This window comes from Macaca mulatta, chromosome 4 (genome assembly GCF_049350105.2).
Source record: "Macaca mulatta isolate MMU2019108-1 chromosome 4, T2T-MMU8v2.0, whole genome shotgun sequence".
NCBI classification, from domain to species: Eukaryota; Metazoa; Chordata; class Mammalia; order Primates; family Cercopithecidae; genus Macaca; species Macaca mulatta.
This window is the reverse complement of record NC_133409.1, coordinates 172,567,421-172,587,892: the sequence shown is the minus strand read 5'-3', so window position 1 is coordinate 172,587,892 and position 20,472 is coordinate 172,567,421. Positions and strand designations below refer to the sequence as shown.

The following is a 20,472-nucleotide window of genomic DNA, read 5'->3' as shown; positions in this document are numbered from 1 at the left end:
ATCCCTCTCCTTCTTAGAAACTGTCTATGGATTCCCTTCCCCTACGGTGTGGGGGTAGCATCCCAGCGCCTTTGCCAAACAGAGAGCTCCTCGAGATCTGGCCCCCTTGGCCTTTCCAGTGACTTTTCTAGCTGTGCCCTTCCCCAGATAACTTGCAGGTCCCTGTTCTGCCACTCCCAGCCTTCCTGCCCTGACACATGCAGTCTGTCTCCCGGGAGCCTCCCGGATGCGCTTCCTCCCTCTCCTGCATCTGACTGATGTGTGCTTTTTTTTTTTTTATTTTTTAAGATTCAGCTTAGAGTCACACCCTGTAAAATTCTTTTCCTAATTCTCACTCCCCTGGACTCCTATACCACGTTGTACTATTATTGGTCTTTTTATTTTTATGTTTTAAAAAAATTTTAGGAGACAAGGCCTGGCTCTGTGGCCCAGGCTGGAGTGCAGTGGTACCACCATGGCTCACTGAAGCCTCGACCTCCCAGGCTCAGGCAGTTCTCCTGCCTCTGCCTCCTGAGCAATTGGGACTATAGGTGCCACCATGCCCAGCTAATTTTAAAAATCTTTATAGAGATAGAATTTCACTGTGTTGTCTAGGCTGATCTTGAACTCCTGGCCTCAAGTGATCTTCCTGCCTTGGCCTCCCAAAGCATTGGGATTATAGGCATGAGCCACTGCGCCCAACCATATCAGTTTTGCCATGCTGTGTTGTGTATTCCTAGTGACCTTTTAGACTAGGTTTCAAGGGCAGCCACTGCACAGGCCTATTTCTGTTTACACCTAGCATACCCCAGGCACATGAGCAGTACTCAAGATGATGGAGTCCCAACTTATATTCGTTTAACCTACTCAAACTTGATTATATGCATGCACACATGTACACATGCACATGCACATGCACACGTTTTATATGGGTTTAAATGGTGTTGGCCATGCTACCCTGCCCTTCATTTCACCCAATGAGTGGGGTCCAGAGTAAGCCAAGGATTCTGCTCATTCTCTTGATGGGGTTTGCTTCCCAGGGCTCACTAATGTTAAAGGACTGTATATGTCTATCTCATAACATAGCTCCTCTGCTCAAACTAACTTCTTCACCTAGTGCTCATTAGAAGAAACAACCAACTGGACCAAGATTAAAGAGAAGGCTAGACTTATGCCTATAATCCCAGCGCTTTGGGAGGCCAAGGCAGGAGGATCACTTGAGCCCAAGAGTTCAAGATAAGCCTGGGCAACATAGTGAGACCACATCTCAACAAAAAAAATAAAACAGTAAAATGAAATTGGCCAAGTCTGGTGACACACACCTGTATTCCCACCTACTCAGGAGGCTAAGGTGGGAGGATCACTTGGCCCCAGGAGCTGGAGACCAGCCTGGGCAACACAGTGACTCATCTCTACAAAATATACAAAAATCAGCTGGGCATGGTGGCACGTGTCTGGGGTCCCAGCTACTTAGGAGGCTGAGGTGGGAGGGTCATCACTTAAGCCCCAGAGGTGAAGGTTGCAAGGAGCTATGATGGCGCCACTGCATTCCAGCCTTGGCAACAGAGAAAGATGCTATCTCAAAGGAAAAGAAAAGAGATTAAAGGGAAGACTGACCATGTTGGAATGTGGTGCATTCCTAAGGGATGTCTCTAGAGGAATTTTCACTATTAGGCTTTTTTCCCGTTACTCATTGACTCTGCAACCTCACTTCTGTGTAAGATGTATAGCTACTGTACATATTTCTTGGATGTATTGAACAGCTAATAATTGCCAGAGCCAGGGCACAAACTGATCTCTTCTTACTTCTAATCCAGTGCTCTGTCTCCTGTCCACAATGCAATGTATAGAATCGATCTTTTCTGGAAGTTGTTATTGAGAAAGGCAGATAGGGTTAGAAGTGCTAGCAAGAGAATTATCAAAGATGGAAGCCATAAAATTTATCATGGAATTTTGACTTTGCCCTCGAACTCTCAGCCGAAACCTCAGGATGATGAAAAGGCGATCACGTTGCCAATTATAAAGGGGTTTTATAATCCCTCGCTGAAAAACTTGAGTGTAAATGAAGAGCTCTGTTCTTTTCATCATCTTACCTACTATTGAAATGAGACTTAGCTATCAGTTGAGTTTTGGAGCCACTATTCTCAGTGAAATTCAGAATTCAAGAAATGTTTTCAGGAAACATCCTCCTCAGTTCTTTCCTCAGTTTACTTCGTGGCTCTTGCAGTTCTTTTCCCTTTGGTGATCTCATTACATCTACAGTTTCTCACTACCACCTCATTACTGACCATTCATTTCCCTGCGGTGAGCTCCCAGGCCTTCTGCCACATCTCCTTATCTTTTGGATATCTCTTCTCGAAGCTTCCACGAGTGCCTACTGACCCCTCCCTACTCTCCACACACCCAGCTTTCCACTCACAGTCTCTATGGTATGGCCATCCTTCAAGTCAGTCAACTTCCCCCCTTTTGGTACCCCCAGATCCAGCCAGCACATTCTGTACATTTTGTCTGTGAGAGTTTTCTAGCAAGTTCTACCCTTCCTGTTTTCACCATTACTGTTCTTAACTCTGGCCCATCACACCTGTCAAGCAGATTATTGTCAGACTCATTCCAAGTGGTCTCTCTCACCCGAGTTTCCCTCTTCAAACCATTCTAACACTCTTAACATATTTTGCTTCTTACAACATAGCCCTAAGAAAAACCCCAGAGGTGAAGGCTGCAATGAGCTATGATGGCGCCACTGCATTCCAGCCTTGGCAACAGAGCAAGATGCTATCTCAAAGAAAAAGAAGTCCAAAAGCTTTAGTGAGTGTCAACAACTTATTAAATTATTCAGTATAGACATCTCAACATGGCAGGTTGGATGTCAAAATCTCCCTGTTGGAGATCCCCTCAGTATTACCTGTGTTACCCCACCATCAACTCCCATTGCTGCCTTCCCTGAAAGGGACCCTTCAGAAAAGCCACCATGCCTGTAATCCTGCCATAGGTCCTTTTCTTCATGTCACCCTCTCTGTTTGGGCCATTGTCTTCCATCTCTTCATTTAAATAATGGCCTTATTTAATCGTATGTCATTCAGTGGTAACACATCATGTCATTGGTGTGTCATTTAGGAAGCTTTTTCTGATCTCATTTTTTCCCAATTTTATACCTTTATAAACCTCTGTTGTAATGCTTTTACGTCATTCTAGAATCTTTGCATTATCATTATTAATGTGAATATCATATTACCCTGACTAGACTATAATGTCTTTGAGGTCTTTTGTAGTTTTGGCAGCCTAGCATAGTGAGCATTCAGTGGGTTGACAGGAAACATTTATTGAGTTGAATCAAATGGAAATAATTTTAGGATGTTGGTGCCCCACAGCACTGCTGCCCAGTCAACTTCAAATCATCACCACCTGCATCACCCCCTGCCACCTGCTCCCCCCACCACACACACACACACACACACACACACACACACACACACACCCCGGGTAATTTTGCCAAATCCTGAAGGGTCAACTTCCAACAGTATCTTTCAGCTATGTTTTCTGAGACAGGGTCTCACTCTGTCTCCCAGGCTGGATTGCAGTGCATGATCTTGGCTCATTGCAGCCTCAAACTCCTGGGCTCAAGCAATTCTCCCACCTCAGCCTCCCAAGTAGCTGGTATTATAAGCATGAGCCACTGCACCTGGCCCATGTTCAATTTTTCTTTGACGTTTCCTAAATGCTCCTCTGCTCTTGGGCATCAGCAATGACAGTTCTCTCCCACTCAGTTTTTCCAAAGCATCCTGCTTATTTTGGGAATGCTTCTCATTCTGAGCCCAGCCTGGGGGCAGCATCTGCTCCAGACAGGCTATTCTTCAACCCAAGGTCCAGCCACCATCATAGTGGACCATTTGCTGTGTCAGCTATGCCCTAAGCAAAAATATGTTAACTGCTTTTCTAACCATTTCTCAACGTAGTTTTTCGATGCTAGGACTGCTCATGCACCTGTCTTTCTCTCACCCTCTGACCTCATGTGGATTTCTTTCTCTCTTTCTTTCTTTCTCTTTCTTTCTTTCTTTCTTTCTTTCTTTCTTTCTTTCTTTCTTTCTTTCTTTCTTTCTTTCTTTCTTTCCTTTCTCTTTCTTTCCTTCCTTCCTTTCTTCCTTCCTACCTTTTTCCTTCCTTCCTTCCTTTGTCTCTCTCTCTTTCTCTTTTCTTTTCTTTCTTTCAACAGGGTTGCACTGTGTCACCCAGGCTGGAGTACGTGGCGTGATCACGGCTCACAGCACCCTCAACTTACCAGGCTCATGCGATCCTCCCATGCGCCACCATGCCCAACTAATTTTTGTAATTTTTGTAGATATGGGGTTTTGCCATGTTACTCAGGCTGGTCTTGAACTCCTGGACTCATGATCCACCTGTCTCAGCCTCCCAAAGTGTCAGGATTACAGGCATTAGTCACGGCACCCAGCATGTGGCATTCTTTCTTAAGTGCTTCTGGACAAAGCCATGAGTGGCAGAAGGCTTTTCCTGAATCCACTTACCTTGTGTCTCCTTTTGACATCACATTTCTGGAGAATGGATGGATGGGAGTTGCGCTTTTGAAGCTTTGCCCTTCAGCTCTGTACTTTTGTGAAATGTATTCTACCATAACCTTCCTCCTCAGCCAGGTTTAAAAGATCAGAACTTAACTGTGAAAATATCGGAGGATACAACTTCAGTCTTTCCTGAGTAAGCTGGAGATACTCATGTCATCCTGATAAATTTAACTTCGTGCTACCATCGGCCCTCTCTTCTGGACATTTCCTGGTTCATTTTCTTTCTAGCCATCTCCTTCCTTAGACCCAATCTTCACATAATTCTTCCTTCACTGAAAATGTAATTCTGCTCTTGGTCCAAGTCTGAGCTCCTTCTTCAGGTTCTTTGGGGGGCCTACTGAAAAAGGCCCTCCTGCCTTGGAGTCCAAATCCCCTCTTGTGTCCTATGTGAAAACTACTGTCCCCAAGACCCTGAAGTCCTTGCAAAGTTTTGGGCCATGTCCTAGAGAGGCTGAACACGTCCCTGTCTGGTTTCTTCTCTCCCAGGATTTTGGTCTGTTGCAGTTAACCAGCTTCCTCCCCACTTCTAAGCCTTCTAGATTTATCTCTGCTCCATTATCCTACCACTTTATGGACTTTGTTTGTCAGGTACTCAATCTAAACCAAGCCTCTCAAGTACAGTCTTCCCATTAAAAACAGCCTCCTCTTTATTCTATGCTGAATCTAAAATAATGACAGCATTAAAAACCACAAGGGGCCTTAGAGAGCATCCTCTAATCCGAGTTATACAAATTTGGAGATTGTGAGCCAGAGAGATCAAGTGGCTGGCTGATTGTCCTGCTCCTTAAAATGAGTTTACATTTTCTAGCCTCACTGCCTATTTCTTACAAAGCTTAGAATGAGCATTCCACCCCTACAATCCCATATGTTTGTATTAATCCCACCCCATCCTGAAAGAAGATCTCTCAAGTTACACGTGGTATAGAGGGAGGGGTGTTTAGAAACTGTAATGCTATAGTAGAAATTATTATTATTATTATTATTATTATTATTATTTGAGACAGAGTCTTGCTCTTGTTACCCAGGCTGGAGTGCAATGGTGCAATCTCAGCTCACTGCGACCTCCGCCTCCCAGGTTCAAGCAATTCTCCCTGCCTCAGCCTCCCGAGTAGCTGGGATTACAGGCACCTACCACTATACCTGGCTAATTTTTGTATTTTTAATAGCAACGGGGTTTCACCATGTTGGCCGGGCTGGTCTTGAACTCTCGACCTCAGGTGACCCACCCACCTCGGCCTCCCAAAGTGCTGGGATTACAGGTGTGTGCCACCGCACCAAGCCCTATAGTAGAAATTATTATCTCTTTATGTTCTCCCATTATTGTTTGTTACCAAAACCTTCCTATATCCACTGGAAAACATCTGTGTAGCTGGTATAATTTAAATGCATTCTTTTGGGTTCACTGTAAAGCCATCCCATGAATATTAATCATTTGTCCCCATGCCTCAGTGGTTCACGGAAATGTGAAGAAGGATCACGCAGAGATTTTCCGCACTATAGACTTAGTGATGATTTGCATGCCTCCCCCTCCACACCCCCGAGATAATGATTTGAATGTTTCTTTTCCTTTCACACTGAGCAGTTATTGTATATCCCTAATCAGTAATACCTTCAGTAGTAATTGTCTGTCTGGGAGTGGTTAGGACTGATGCTGTCTAGAGTGAACAATTCTCCCTGGTCTGCCAAAGCTTCTCTAGTTCTAGTACTGAAATCCCGTGTTCTGGGAAATCCCTCAGCTCTGGGCAAACCGGGACAGTTGATCACCCTAAGCACCTCCCACCCCATTCCTGCTCACCTTTCCATGTCAGGATGAAGAATTCAGTGCCCAATATGTTTATGTTCCACAGAACAGCACTGATCAATAACCTGGAAAGAAAAAGATACTTGAAACCACTCATTTATGTAGGTTACAACACATTGAAGGGTAGTAATCAAAGCTACAATATCAGTCGTGAAGACCCCATCCAAAGTGGACCCGGACTGGACCTATTCCATTGATAACGATTTTCCGATTGTTTTTTAGGAGAGAGGATAGAGTTTAAGGATGTCATCTAAAAGGATAGATGGCAGGCCAAGCGCGGTGGCTCACACCTGTAATCCCAGCACTTTGGGAGGCTGAGGCAGGCAGATCACGAGGTCAGGAGATCGAGACCATCCTGGCTAACACGGTGAAACCCCGTCTCTACTAAAAATACAAAAAAAGTTAGCTGGGCGTAGTGGCGGGCGCCTGTAGTCCCACCTACCCAGGAGGCTGAGGCAGGAGAATGGCGTGAACCCGGGAGGCGGAGCTTGCAGTGAGCTGAGATTGTGCCACTGCACTCCAGCCTGGGCGACAGAGCAAGACTCCATCTCAAAAATAAATAAATAAGTAAGTAAATAAAATAAAATAAAAAGATAGATGGCTAAATATAAAATGTGAACTTAAAACTATATTACCCAGTGAGAGCATCAAATGCAAAAATTGTCTCCAGTTAGGTACAAATACAGGATGTATCTTGAAGGCAGATTTGTTCCTGATTTAACTTCTGGGAAAGCAGAAGAAACATCTGGTTTTTGGGATCTATCCAAGTCCTCTGCCCTAACAAACTGTCTAAACTCAGGCAAATGGCTGGCTCTGTAGGAAAGGAGCTAGTGTAAGAGTGGACTGAGTAAACTGAAAATGAGTCCAGAATTTAATAGGGCTATTAACATTAGAAGTTGGAAGAAATCACTGCCTATCTCTATTTTAAGACTTTTGTTTCCATTTATTTGAAAGTGTTCGGAAGATATAAAGGACGGGATGTTCTAGATATAGATCTCTGGCAGCAGCTAGATTGTCAAATAGTGTCTCTTGGAATTTCTAATCTTTTTTTTTCTCGGATGAGACATTCGGTGCAGAAAGACAAATAGTTACCTATGCTGTTCCTTGAAATTTAACAGAATATAGTCAAAGATAAAGTTTTCATGTGTGGGTTTTGTTGTTGTTGTTGTTGTTGTTATCTTTGCTTGGGTATTTAGTGTTAACAGCTGGGCAGTTAACACCAGAAGGGAAAGAAACTTTCTCTCCCAGTGGGGTTGCTAGGGAAATAGAGAAAAGCAGGGTGACCCTGGAAGAGCAAGGTAAGTTGGGGTGGGGGCAGGTGGTGTAACAGACAGAGAAACCATGGAAAGCTTCTTAGATTTACTTTCCGCCACTTGGATAGGCTTTCTCCTACTGCCTTTTAAAAATTGGAAAGCTAAGGCACAGTAATTTTTAGAAGCTTTCTCAGGGCCCCTTAGCAAACCGCAGGGCCAGATTTAAATGTGGTCTTCCACTGAAACGCAGTGGTCTTCACCACCATGCCACATATGGACCCCATCATTGGTTTTTTGCAGGTGCACCAGCAGGCCAGCTCACTGGAGCAACCAAGTCAGATGCAGCGTCAAAGACCAGGCTGCAATTGGGAATGAAATGCAGTTCCCCCACACTGGGCTGAGACTGCCCATGACAACAGTGGCCTTGAGGGCTTCTGCCTGTGCTTAGGGATATTTCAGGTGACGGAACCACCCCTGCACACCAGCCATTCTGCTTCACTAAACCTACCCTGGAAGGTGGTCAGGGTGCTCAGGGGCCTAGATGAGCTGGGTTTGGCGACAGAGAGAGATGTCCTGAGATTTGTCACGTACTAATTACGTGCAAGGCATTGTTCTAAACTCTTTTTATATACTGGCCTATTTCAATCTCTTAAGAACCCTATGAGGTCAGCGTTCTTAATGTCTCCATTCTATAGAAGACGAAAGGAAACGGAGGCATGCAAAGTGGCATCTGACTCTGCCCTGGCATATCTAGGACTGGCCAAGAGAAGCTTGTCCACTCATGGGTTCCTTGTCACCTCCAGCAGAAACCAGGTTTGGTGGGCACCAGGACATGTGCCTACATTTATATGCATGTGTTTAAATACCTACCATCCCCTTTAACTCTCACTGCCTTGTAAGGTAGTTTCTATTACCTGCATTTTACAGAAAAGAAAACTGAGGCTATGAGTGTAAATTACTTGCCTACATTCTCTATAAATCCACCCCTTTGCACTGCAACTCAGATGGTACATGTAAAGGGGGCGTGGGGAGAGGGATGCTCAACACTGTTATTTTCCCTCATTTCACACTTCCTCATCTGGAAAAACACAGAAATTACAGGTGGTGGTAAAGATCCCCAAATTGCAAAATTTAGGATGGGGGGAGCATGATTATAATCTAGAGCAGAGATCAGGGAACTATAGACCATGGGCCAAATCTGCCTATTTTGGTACTGCCCTTGAGCCAAGAATGTTTTTTGTCTGTTTGTTTGTTTTACGGTCCAGGGGTCTTTTATTTTGTTAACGCCTATGATGCCATGAATTCATAGGGAAGAGGCTCCAGCAGCTCAGGCTCCTTCCCACCGGCTCTCATAAAGTGTGGTTCTCTGGGTAGAGCAGGCTGGTGCTTCAGCTGAACCCAGACACCATTCTCTTTGGCTTCTTTCTTTTTCTGTCATTTTCCTTCACGCGTTTCAGGAAGCTAGCTCGGCTCTTAGAGTGTTTAATGTGCTCAATACGCGCATTATTTCTTTTGGCAAGAATCTTGCCCTTAACTTGTTTGTTTACAATGATGGCAACGGCATGCTGGGGAACAGACTCTTCCAGCTTAGCCACGGTAACATTTGGGGGCATTCCTTTTTGAACAGGACCCATTCCCTTGATGCCTACAATGTCACCTTTCTTATAGATTCGCATATACGTGGCCAAAGGAACAACTCCATGTTTTCTAAAAGGCCTAGAGAACATACACTGGGTGCCTCTCCTCTTTCCCGTTTGTTCATCATCTTGGCAAATTAATTTTTATGTGGTAAATTAAATCCTCTTTCTTGTCAACCAAATTTTCCGTGATAGTGTATCTCATATAGCATCTATTTAACTGGAAGACGGCAGTTGTGGCCAAAAGGCTGGGTTGACATTTTCTTTCTTTCTTTTTTATTTTTTGGAGATGGAGTTTCACTCTTGTCATCCAGGCTGGAGTGCAATGGCGCGTTCTCAGTTCACTGCATCCTCCGACTCTCAGGTTCAAGCGATTCTCCTGCCTCAGCCTCCCAAGTAGCTGGGATTACAGGCACCTGCCACCGCGCCCGGCTACTTTTTTTTGTATTTTTAGTGGAGAGGGAGTTTCACTATGTTGTCCAGGCTGGTCTCGAACTCCTGACCTCAGGTGATCTGCCCACCTCGGCCTCCCAAAGTGCTGGGATTACAGGTGTGAGCCACCACGCCCGGCCACATTTTCAAATGATTGAAAAAATATCAAAAGAAGCAACTTCGTGACAGGAAGAGTTGTAGGAAATTCAGATTTCGGGATCCGTAAAGAAAGTTGTATTAGGACACAGCCATGCATTGTTACGGCTATTTTCACACCTCAACAGCAGGGTTGAGTTGTTGCAACAGAGACCTAGTGAATGGCCCACAGCTTTAAATACCTACTACACGGTCCTGTGCAGAAGAAACACTGAAGACTGAAGTAGAATCACATGGCAAATACATTTGCCTCACGTTACCTGAGGTAACAGTTTGGTCATAATTGTGAGTTTCCTAGATAATTGAAGCCTGCCCTTTTGTGCACAGAATAGTTAATTTAAAAAACGAAAACCTATTCCAGGAGGCTGGAATTCAGGATCCAGAGGAAGAAGCATTTGAGAGTGGAATGGAAAGACTTAGGGGGAGGTAGGAGGAATGGGTTGGGGAGCTCCAAAATGAGAGAGGGCCTTCGAATAGGACAGAGACAGAAAGAGATTTGGGGAGAGATAGAGAGACACACATAGAAAGAAGAACCGGGATTCAGAGAGATCATTGCAATCAGAAAAGGGGGTAAAGTGTTGCTAAGCAGGAGCTCAGAAGCACTCAGGAAGCTGGATACAGTGGCTCAAGCCTGTAATCCCATCACTTTGGGAGGCCAAGGCTGGAGGATCACTTGAGGCCAAGAGTTCAAGACCAGTCTGGGCAAAATAGCTAGACCCCATGTCTAAAAAAAAAATAATAATAATAATAAAATTAGCCAAGTGCCTGTAGTCTCAGCTATAGGAGGAGACTGAAGTGGGAGAATCTCTTGAGCTCAGGAGTTCGAGGCTGCAGTGAGTTATGCTCTCACCGTTGCACTCCAGCCTGGGTGACAGAGTGAGATCTCATCTTTAAAAAATTACATGAAAATGAAAAATAGAAAAGCAGCACTCAGGAGGCTGGTGAGAACTGGGCGCGCGTGACAGTGGCCTAGCAACTTGACCTCCCCGAGGCTTTCTTGCACATCAGATGGAGAGAAATCACACCTTGGCTCCAGGGGGTTGCTGTGCAGTGTGAGGGAGGTGACAGCCATGTAGGGCAGGGGGTGGGGCTCTGCACTCGGACGCCCCCCACGGCTCCTGGAGTTGCCTCCTCTCATCCCAGGCAAGTGACTCCACTCCCTGACGCCAGGGAGCTCAGCCACAAAGTGGGCAGAGTGGGCTCTGTCGCCCTGGGAATTGGCGAGATGCAGGGAAACCTCCTTCCTGGGAGGTCACCGAGCAGTCTGCCCAGAGCCCCAGGAGCAGAAGTGCTCACGGGCCAAGTTAAGGGGCTCGAATTCCTTGGTTTGTTGAATGCGTTTATTTTTATTTTATTTTATTTTTTTGAGACGGAATTTCACTCTTTTCGCCCGGGCTGGAGTACAATGGATCTCGGCTCCCTGCAACCTTCCCCTCCCGGCTTTGAGTGATTCTCCTGCCACAGCCTCCCGAGTAGCTGGGATTACAGGTGCCTGCCACCCTGCCCAGTTAATTTTTACATTTTTAGTAGAGACGGAATTTCACCATGTTGGCCAGGCTGGTCTTGAACTCCTGTCCTCAGGTGATCCACCTGCCTCAGCCTCCCAAAGTGCTGGGATTACAGGTGCGCGCTGCTGCACCCGGCCTATTGAATCCATTTAAAGCAAACGCCAGGTCCTTGTTTTTGAACTTTGTGGTGGTAGGAGGTGTGCCTTAAAATTAGCGCTTTGCAAACACTTATTCCTTGATTTAACCCACCACCAGTATGACCACCCCTCACTGATTCATCTAAAAGTGGGTTTATTTGTAGTCTTTTTTCTAACTTCTGTAGTTGATTGACCTCATTCAAGAAATATCTGTTGGGTACCTCTGCTCTGCACTGCCATTTTCAGTGGTAAAGAGTAGAGGAAGGGCCGTGTGCGGTGGCTCACACCTATAATCCCAGCACTTTGGGAGGCCGAGGCGGGTGGATCACCTGAGGTCAGGAGTTTCAGACCAGCCTGACCAACATGGAGAAACCCCGTCTCTACTAAAAACACAAAATTAGCCAGGTGTGGTGGCACATGCCTGTAACCCCAGCTACTAGGGAGGCTGAGGCAGGAGAATCGCTTGAACCTGGGAGGCAGAGGTTGCAGTGAGCCAAGATCATGCCATTGCACTCCAGCCTGGGCAACAAGAGCGAAACTCCATCTCAAAAAAAAAAAAAAAAAGAGAGTAGATGAAGCTGGCCAGGTGCAGTGGCTCACACCTGTAATCCCAGCACTTTGGGAGGCCAAGGTAGGTGGATCACTTGAGGTCAGGAGTTTGAGACCAGCCTGGCCAACATGGTGAAACCCCATCTCTACTAAAAACACAAAAATTAGCTGGACATGGTGGCGCGCGTCTATATATAATCCCAGCTACTCTGGAGTCTGAGGCAGGAGAATCGCTTGAATCCAGGAGGCGAAGTTTGCAGTGAGCCGAGATTGAGCCACTGCACTCCAGCCCCTGGGCAACAGAGTGAGTGAGACTCTGTCTAAAAGTTAAAAAAAAAGAAAAAGAAAAAAAGAGTAGATTTGAAGCCCTGTCTTCATGGAGCTTACATTCTTGTGGAGGAGAGAACATTGAAAAGGATAAGCATACAAAAATGAAGTTAACTTAGATCCATTTTTTTGTTGTTGTTGTTAAGATCATCACTTTTGAGCACTTGTTTAAGGCAGATATCTGGATTAACCATATTGAGGAACTGGGAGGAGGCGGAGAACTGGAAACTGTCTTAAGTAAGGGTTGACTAAGTCCTGCTTCTGGTATGAGAAAGTCCAGCTTATCTTCAGAATGGATGCTGAAGCAACATCAAACTATAGGAATTTACCGCATTGCATAATTTTGTTTTAATATGAATTTCTCTGACCTCTAGTGTGAAAAGGGTGTGTTTCTATATGTTCATTGGCCATTAGTTTTTTCTGCTTTGTGATTGTCATGTACTTTGTGATTGTCATGTGATGTCATGCATTGTGATTGTCATGTACCTGCTTTTCTCTTTGGTTATTTACCTTTTCTTATTGATTTATAGGCTACCTCTTCACAAGAGGAATATTAACCTCTAGTCTTATAAAACTGTTATCCCAGTCTGTTATCTCTGTATACTGTGCTATTAAAAACAGTGCCTCAATGAAAAAACCCATTATATTAAATAAACATTTCAGAAATGCCTTTTTAAATAGAATGTGCAGAATATATATATAACATGTCTATTAATCCATTTCTATTTGTTTCACTAAATGTTTGTATTCTGCTTATATTCAAAGAAAGCTAGGTTGGCCTATTTTCTTCACAGTTTTCAAGTCTTTTCATAGAAATTAACTTGTTTGATCTCTATAAGTACTAGAGATATTGATCTAGTAAAATAAGATGGGGCTGGGCACAGTAGCTCATGCCTGTAATCCCAGCACTTTGTGAGACCCGAGGCTGGTGGATCACTTGAGGTCAGGAGTTTGAGACCAGCCTGGCCTACAGGGTGAAATCCCGTCTCTACTAAAAATACAAAAATCAGCTGGCTGTGGGGCTGGCACCTATAATCCCAGCTACTCGGGAGGTTGAGGCAGGAGAATCGCTTGAACCCGGGAGGCGGAGGTTGCAGTGAGCCGAGATCATACCACTGCACTCCAGCCTGGGCCACAGAGCAAGACTCTGTCTCAAACAACAACAACAACAACAACAACAAAAAACTAAAACCAAAAACAAGTAATAAAATGGGCATGGAGCTGTATAAATGCTGTTATCCTTACTCCAAATGATCTCATGCAGCTCTGCATTTGTAGTTGAACTTACTTCACCTACTGCTGTCAGCAGGGGACCTGAACTTGCCAGTTTTGTTTGCCTGTTCTAATTTGTGACTTTGTATCTGTGTAGCTATAAGAACATTTGTTATGATGGTGACTAAACTAAGAGTTAATAGGCTAAGCCTCAGAGGGATTTAAAGGATGTAAGCTTTGATGCTTAAACCAAAGAAGACAAAACTGGCATCCTGAGGGCCAAATGCAGTCCTTAGGGGTAAGTTTGAGAGTTTTTCTGTTAACATTCAGGTTTCTCACTTCTCTGAAAACACTGGAAGAGCTGGCAGCCCTGGGCTCATGACCCCATGTGGCATTAATTGCGGGGGGTAGGGGAGTGGGGAGGGATGCAAGCTCTCTCATTCCCTGTGGCCCCCACCCAACCCTCCTCAATGTCCGCTGCCCTCTGTGAACTCATCGGCTCTGCTCATCTGACCCTTCACCAGCTTCCCGCACTGTGCCTTACCTGCCTGTAGGCATTTGAGTGCCTGAATCCGTCCTACAATGTGTGATGATTATTGTGGTTGCTTGGAGATCTGTTTTCGCTTACTTCCTGCATCTCGCTTGTGGCCAAAGAGTTTGAGGTTGTCAATCGGACACAACTAAAGCCTTAGACACAGATCAAGATGGAGTGGTCTTGGTGGAGATGAGAGGACTCATCAAAAAGCATTGCCTTAAAAAAAAAAAAAAAGGTACTGCCTTGATTCAATAGCCACTCATTCTGCAGAGGGTGATGAAGAACAGTAAGGTTTGAGAGCAGGTCAGACTCGGGTTCCAGTCCTGCCCCTCCCCTGACCGGCATCTGCCTCAGCCTTTATAAACTCACCTGCAATGGAAGCAGAGCTCGTGGAAGGTTAATGAGAACTAACTCATTGTGAGGGAAGAGAAATCCCAGCACTGCTCAGAAGGACCCCCCGGGCAGCCCAGCCCTTGGTTTTCATGTTGAGTTGAGATGATGACGTGTTGTTAGCCATAGTCCTCGTGCTGTCTTCTTGTTTGTGACTGTAAAGTTTATCCTGGGACAGAGAGAGGTGGGATTGATACAGAATGACCACTTAATGCCAATTTTCAGTCTGTTGAGCCAACTAAAGTGGGCAGAGCAGAAATAATGCCCTGGTTGGAAGTTAATAGCTTAGCCTGCCCAATTATTTACTGGAAGGAAATGTCTGTTCAATTGCCACAGACACCAAAGAAAACAAACCTACTGCTAGGGCCAGCCACTCGGAAGGCATTACATGCTAGGCTGGGTCTGTTCATCTAAACCACTGTAAATAAGTCAGGACAAATGATGGACGTGGTTTTGGGGTTTTGTTTTCTTTATGTATTTATTTATCATTTTTTAGTTTTTGAGACGGGGTTTTGCTCTTGTTGCCCAGGCTGGAGTGCAATGGCGCGATCTGGGCTTACTGCAACCTCTGCCTCCTGGGTTCAAGCCATTCTCCTGTGTTCAAGCCATTCTCCTGCCTCATTCTCCCTAGTAGATGGGATTACAGGCATGCACCACCACACCTGGCTAATTTTGTATTTTTAGTAGAGACAGGGTTTCTCCATGATGGTCAGGCTGGTCTCGAACTCCCAACCTCAGGTGATCCGTCCGCCTTGGCCTCCCAAAGTGCTGTGATTACAGGCATGAGCCACCGTGCCCGGCCTCGTTTATTTATTTTTGGATGCTGCTGTTTTGAACTATAAATCACGCTGCCACTCCCATCTGCAATCTGCTTTGGCTAAATCATGATGAATGATTTCTTGAGTTTGTTTTGCACTGGCGCTTATCAGAGCTCCTTATTGTAGGATCAGGGCTTGAGGCAAAGAGAAGAGAAAAAACGGACTGAACCTGCAATGAAAGCCCTTTGCCTCCCTTTTCCGACTCCAACTTTCCTCTTGTGTTCTCCACAAGACCTGCCAAGGACAAATTTTACAGAAAAGGGTGTGGTTCTAGTAAGAATGAAGAGACGTGAAGGCATCAAAATGGTTATTGGATTGTTCCCTTCATATGGTCACATTTCTAGAGTGTGTATGAGAATATATATAATAAAATAGTAATATATATATACACACACCTATATGCATGTATAAATACATTTATGTGTATATATGTATATATCATATGTATTATATGTATATATATTTTTAAATATATATTTTAAAATACATATGTAATATATACTTTAAATATGCATACAAAAATATATTTCTTAAAGTACATATATAAAAAATATATTTATAAATGCATTTTTATATATGCATATATATGTGTTAAAATATTTTTATACTTATATAAAAATATTTATATGTTTTTATATAAATATATTTTCCCATGGGCTAAAGGGGAGGCAGTGATGGGGAAGGAAAATGGAATTTAACCTCCGGGAATAAAGCATTTGAAAGCCTTAAGGTAAATGTGGGTTTTTTTTTCCATTACTAAGAACAGAAATCAAAATATCAGTTCATTAGCAGGGTCAGAAGTGTTGGATATTTTCCAACAGAGAAACAACAACAGCAACCATAGCTAATGCTTATGGAACATGTACCAGGTGCCCAGATTCTTGCCAAACCCTCAGCAAGAGGTGTCTCATTTAGTCTTCCTGACAACCATTTGAAATAAGAGCCACTGTTCTTTATCTTTTCACAGTGGGAGGGCCTGGTTGTGTAAAGAGGTTAAGTAACTTTACCCTGGCACTGCGAGCAGCTGGGATTTACCCAAACAGACTGGCTTCAGCACCTGGACCAGGGAACTGTAGAATTAAGGCTCTGGTTTCTATCCAGCTGAATGACGTTGGGGAGAATATTTTTAAAGGCCCCAATTTGCTCATCTGTGAAAATAACGGGGTTGTGATGGGTGATCTCAAAGATCCCCGCCAACTCTCTAGCAGCTCACCACATTAATATCCAAATCAATATCCATCACATCCATGCCACTGTTGCCATTCATTCCTACAGTTCACTGTAGGAAATTAAGGGGTGGAGTGGAACAGAGAGGGGGCGGGGAAATGGCTGCATTGTTCATCAAATGTTTTCCTAACAGGAGCAGCTGTTCCAATTGGCACAAGCCCTGGCAGGTAGGATTGCTAGGTGACTACGGGAGTAAGATGGGAGCAGGGCCCACTCTTAACACACCTTGTGTGGCTGCCACAGTTGATCTTTTAGTTGGACCAGTTAATTTCTCCCTTGGAAGTGTCCTTACTGTCCACATCAATCCCCAATATACTTCACATTGGCTGCGAGATCGCTTGCAGCACTGGAAGCTGGTGAACTCTGAGAACCCTCTGTAATGCCACCAGACCTGTGCTTTTCCTGGTTCCCCTGAATTACACTGACTGATACGTCCAGGAATTTTGCAGCAGCCCTGGTGGTTTTGTTCTTTCTTCAGAAAAGGAAGTTGGAGAGAGGGTTGGGTGGGAAGGAAAATGAGAATCCTTTAAGTTCTTTGAAATGACCTCAGAACTGAGGTTGTCAGGCTTTTAAAGAGAGCCGGTAGGTAGTCACTCCACATATTGTAGATAATACTGTGTCAACAGCTCAAGTTATCTGAAACTCTCTTTGTGAAATGGGATCCAACTTTTGCTCTCTGGGAACACTATCACATTTCTCAGGCATGCAAACTTAGGTGTGTTTGATGAAGGGAGCCTGCCTCTCCACTCCAGTGGGTATTTCTTGCAAGGTGGAGACGAGAGACTGAGAAAAGAAATAAGACACAGAGACAAAGTACACTGGAAGAAAAGCAGGCCCAGGGGACCGGCGCTTAGTAAGTGAGGACCTGCACTGGCGCTGGTCTCTGAGTTCTCTCAGTATTTATTGATCACTATTTTTACTGTCTTGGCGAGGGGAATGTGGCGGGGCTATAAGGTGAAGGTGGGGAGAGGGTCAGCAGAAAAACATGTGAGTAAAGGAATCTGTGTCATAAATAAGTTTAAGGAAAGGTGCTGTGCCTGGATGTACGCGTAGGCTAGATTTATGTTTAACTTTACATAAACATCTCCGTGCAGTAAAGAGTAGTATTGCCACCATGATGTCTCGCCTCTAGTCATAAGGCGGTTTTCTCTTAGAATAGAATGTATGGTTGGTTTTCCACCGAGTCATTCCACTCCCAGAGACGTGCGGGAGACAGATGGCTTCCTCTCATCTCAACCGCATTGAGGCCTTCTTCTGTCACTAATCTCCTCAGCACAGACCCTTTACGGGTGTCGGGCTGAGGGGCTGTAAGGTCTTTCCCTTCCCAGGAGGCCATAGCTCAGGCTGTCTCAGTGGGGGGAACCTCGACAATACCCAGGCTTTCTTGGGCAGGGGTCCCTGCGGCCTTTCACAGCGCATTGTGTCTCTGGTTAATAGAGAATGGAGAATGGCAATGACTTTTACAAAGCATACTGCCTGCAAACACATTTTTAGCAAGGCACATCCTGCGCAGCCCTAGATCCATTAAACCTTGATTCAATACAGCACATGTTTTTGTGAGCACAAGGTCGGGACAAAAGTTATAGATTAACAGCATCTCAAAGCAGAAAAATTTTTCATAGTACAGATCAAAATGGCGTTTCTTATGTCTTCCTTTTTCTACATAGACACAGTAACAATCTGATCTCTTTCTTTTCCCCACATTTATTTCATTCTATGATATCAGCACTGACTCTTTCATGTAAAATGTCACTCCTAGGTTCCTTCTGCCCTGTGTGTGACTGTGCTCCCAAGGGTGTAATTCATTGTTCCTTCTTGTCAGTGTGTGTGTGTGTACACGCGCGTGTGTGTGTATACTATATTCTGACACATGATTAGAATCTAAATCTACCTTGTTATATTTTTCTGCCACTGATAATCTTCTACTTAGACACGTTACAAATGTATTTTTTAAAATAAGTTTTTGAAGAGACAGGGTCTCACTGTCACCCAGGCTGGAGTGCAGTGCTGCGATCATAGCTCACTGCAGCCTTGACCTCCTTGGCTCAAGCAGTCCTCCCGCCTCAACCTCCTGAGTAGCTGAAACTACAAGTGCGTGCCACCATGCCTGGCACACATTCATTTTTCATTATTTGTGTCTGTATGTGCCCAGAGGTAGAGATAACACTAAAATGAAAAGAAGTGGCAGAGAACAGGAAGAGAAATAAACCAGAGAAGCTGATATCCTTAAATGCTGTAGCTTCCAAGGACTGCCAGCAGGTTGTGGGGCTAGCCAGAAAAAATAGAGCCTCTGATTCTAGAAGGCTTGGAAAAAGCGTGAGAAGGGAGATCAGATCGAAAGAGATTGATGGAAGGGGAAGGCAGTGAGGGTGAAGCAAGGGAAACAGCTCCAGTGAAAAGGACCCGTCATTCCATTCCAGAACGTAATTTGCATTTCATATGTAAATGAGGAGGATTCCTGGAGGCTGGGCTGGGCTGGGCTTAGCTGAGCCTCTACAAACAGCAGGGATTCAGCCCTGTGGAACTGCAGACCAAAGTGCAAGAGGGATGCACCGCATCTCTAGGCACATCCAAAAAGGATGGACGAGACACTGAAGCAGAGGATACAGGAGGATTAAAGGATTCAGGAAAGCAAGTAGCTCTCTGGAGAAGCTGTCGAAATTCAAGACTGGCAAGAGAAGTAAATTCAGCCTCTCACACCAATCATTTCTCATCCCCTGAAAAGAAGAGATTGCTTCCCCAGGGAAGTGAAAACAATGAACTTTTGGAGGTACTGCTTTTTTGCTTTCATTCTGCTCAGTGTGGTCATTTTTGTGAGATTTTACAGTAGCCAATTGAGCCCGTCAAAAAGTTACGAGAAGCTGAACAGTTCCAGTGAAAGATATTTTAGGAAAACTGCCTGTAATCATGCCTTAGAGAAAAAGCCAGTCTTTTTGTGGGAAAATATATTGCCGTCACCTTTGCGAAGTGTCCCTTGCAAGGATTACCTGACCCAGAATCACTACATCACAAGTCCCCTTTCGGAAGAAGAGGTTGCATTCCCTTTGGCCTATGTCACGGTCATCCATAAAGACTTTGATACCTTTGAAAGGCTCTTCAGGGCTATCTATATGCCCCAAAATGCCTACTGTGTTCACGTGGATGAGAAAGCCCCAGCTGAGTTTAAGGAATCTGTGAGGCAGTTACTGAGTTGCTTCCAAAATGCTTTCATTGCTTCAAAGACAGAGTCTGTGGTTTATGCAGGAATTTCCAGACTCCAGGCTGATCTGAACTGTCTGAAAGACCTTGTCGCCTCTGAAGTTCCCTGGAAGTATGTCATCAACACCTGTGGACAAGACTTCCCCCTGAAAACCAATCGGGAGATAGTTCAGCATCTGAAAGGATTTAAAGGGAAAAATATCACCCCAGGGGTGCTGCCTCCTGACCATGCAATTAAGCGAACTAAATATGTCCACCAAGAGCATACAGACAAAGGCGGCTCTTTTGTGAAAACTACTAATATTTTGAAAACTTCACCTCCACATCAGCTGACCATCTACTTTGGCACTGCCTATGTGGCGCTTACCAGAGAGTTTGTCAACTTTGTTCTCCATGACAAAAGGGCCATTGATCTGCTACAATGGTCAAAAGATACCTATAGTCCTGATGAGCATTTCTGGGTGACACTCAATAGGGTTTCAGGTAGGTACTAATTTCCATTCTGATTGATAGATTGAGTTTGCTAACATTCTGCTCACCTAGAGAACTGACTCATTTGAAATTATTATGAAATAAATTTAAATACTTAGAAAGCTATTAGTTTGGTTGCTTGTAGCAACAGTTTATTGTTGACTCCGTTGTCTTATCAATATGTGTGATATAGTGATCTAAGAAATGCTGGCTGCAGTCGCCCCAGTAAAACTAACTTAGATTACATAGTTGCTGAATTTTAACTGTT

The 20,472-nt window shown here is 44.5% G+C and overlaps 1 protein-coding gene and 1 long non-coding RNA gene across 8 annotated transcripts in view; both read left to right on the top strand.

Annotated features, from left to right (window-relative positions):
* LOC144340573 (uncharacterized) overlaps positions 1-20,472 on the top strand; it is a 309,543-nt gene that overhangs the window by 175,005 nt on the left and 114,066 nt on the right. The gene's annotated exons all lie outside the window — the stretch shown is intronic.
* Positions 1-20,472, top strand: part of GCNT2 (glucosaminyl (N-acetyl) transferase 2) — a 109,520-nt gene that overhangs the window by 45,126 nt on the left and 43,922 nt on the right. Inside the window, exon 1 of one of the 6 annotated variants that reach the window (XM_001087231.5) lies at positions 18,502-20,216. The exons of the other annotated variants lie outside the window; for them this stretch is intronic. Within the exon in view, the coding sequence (XP_001087231.2) occupies positions 19,292-20,216 (925 nt within the window). The 5' untranslated portion in view covers positions 18,502-19,291. Of the gene's footprint in view, positions 1-18,501; positions 20,217-20,472 lie in introns of those variants that run through there. 6 annotated transcript variants of the gene reach the window in all.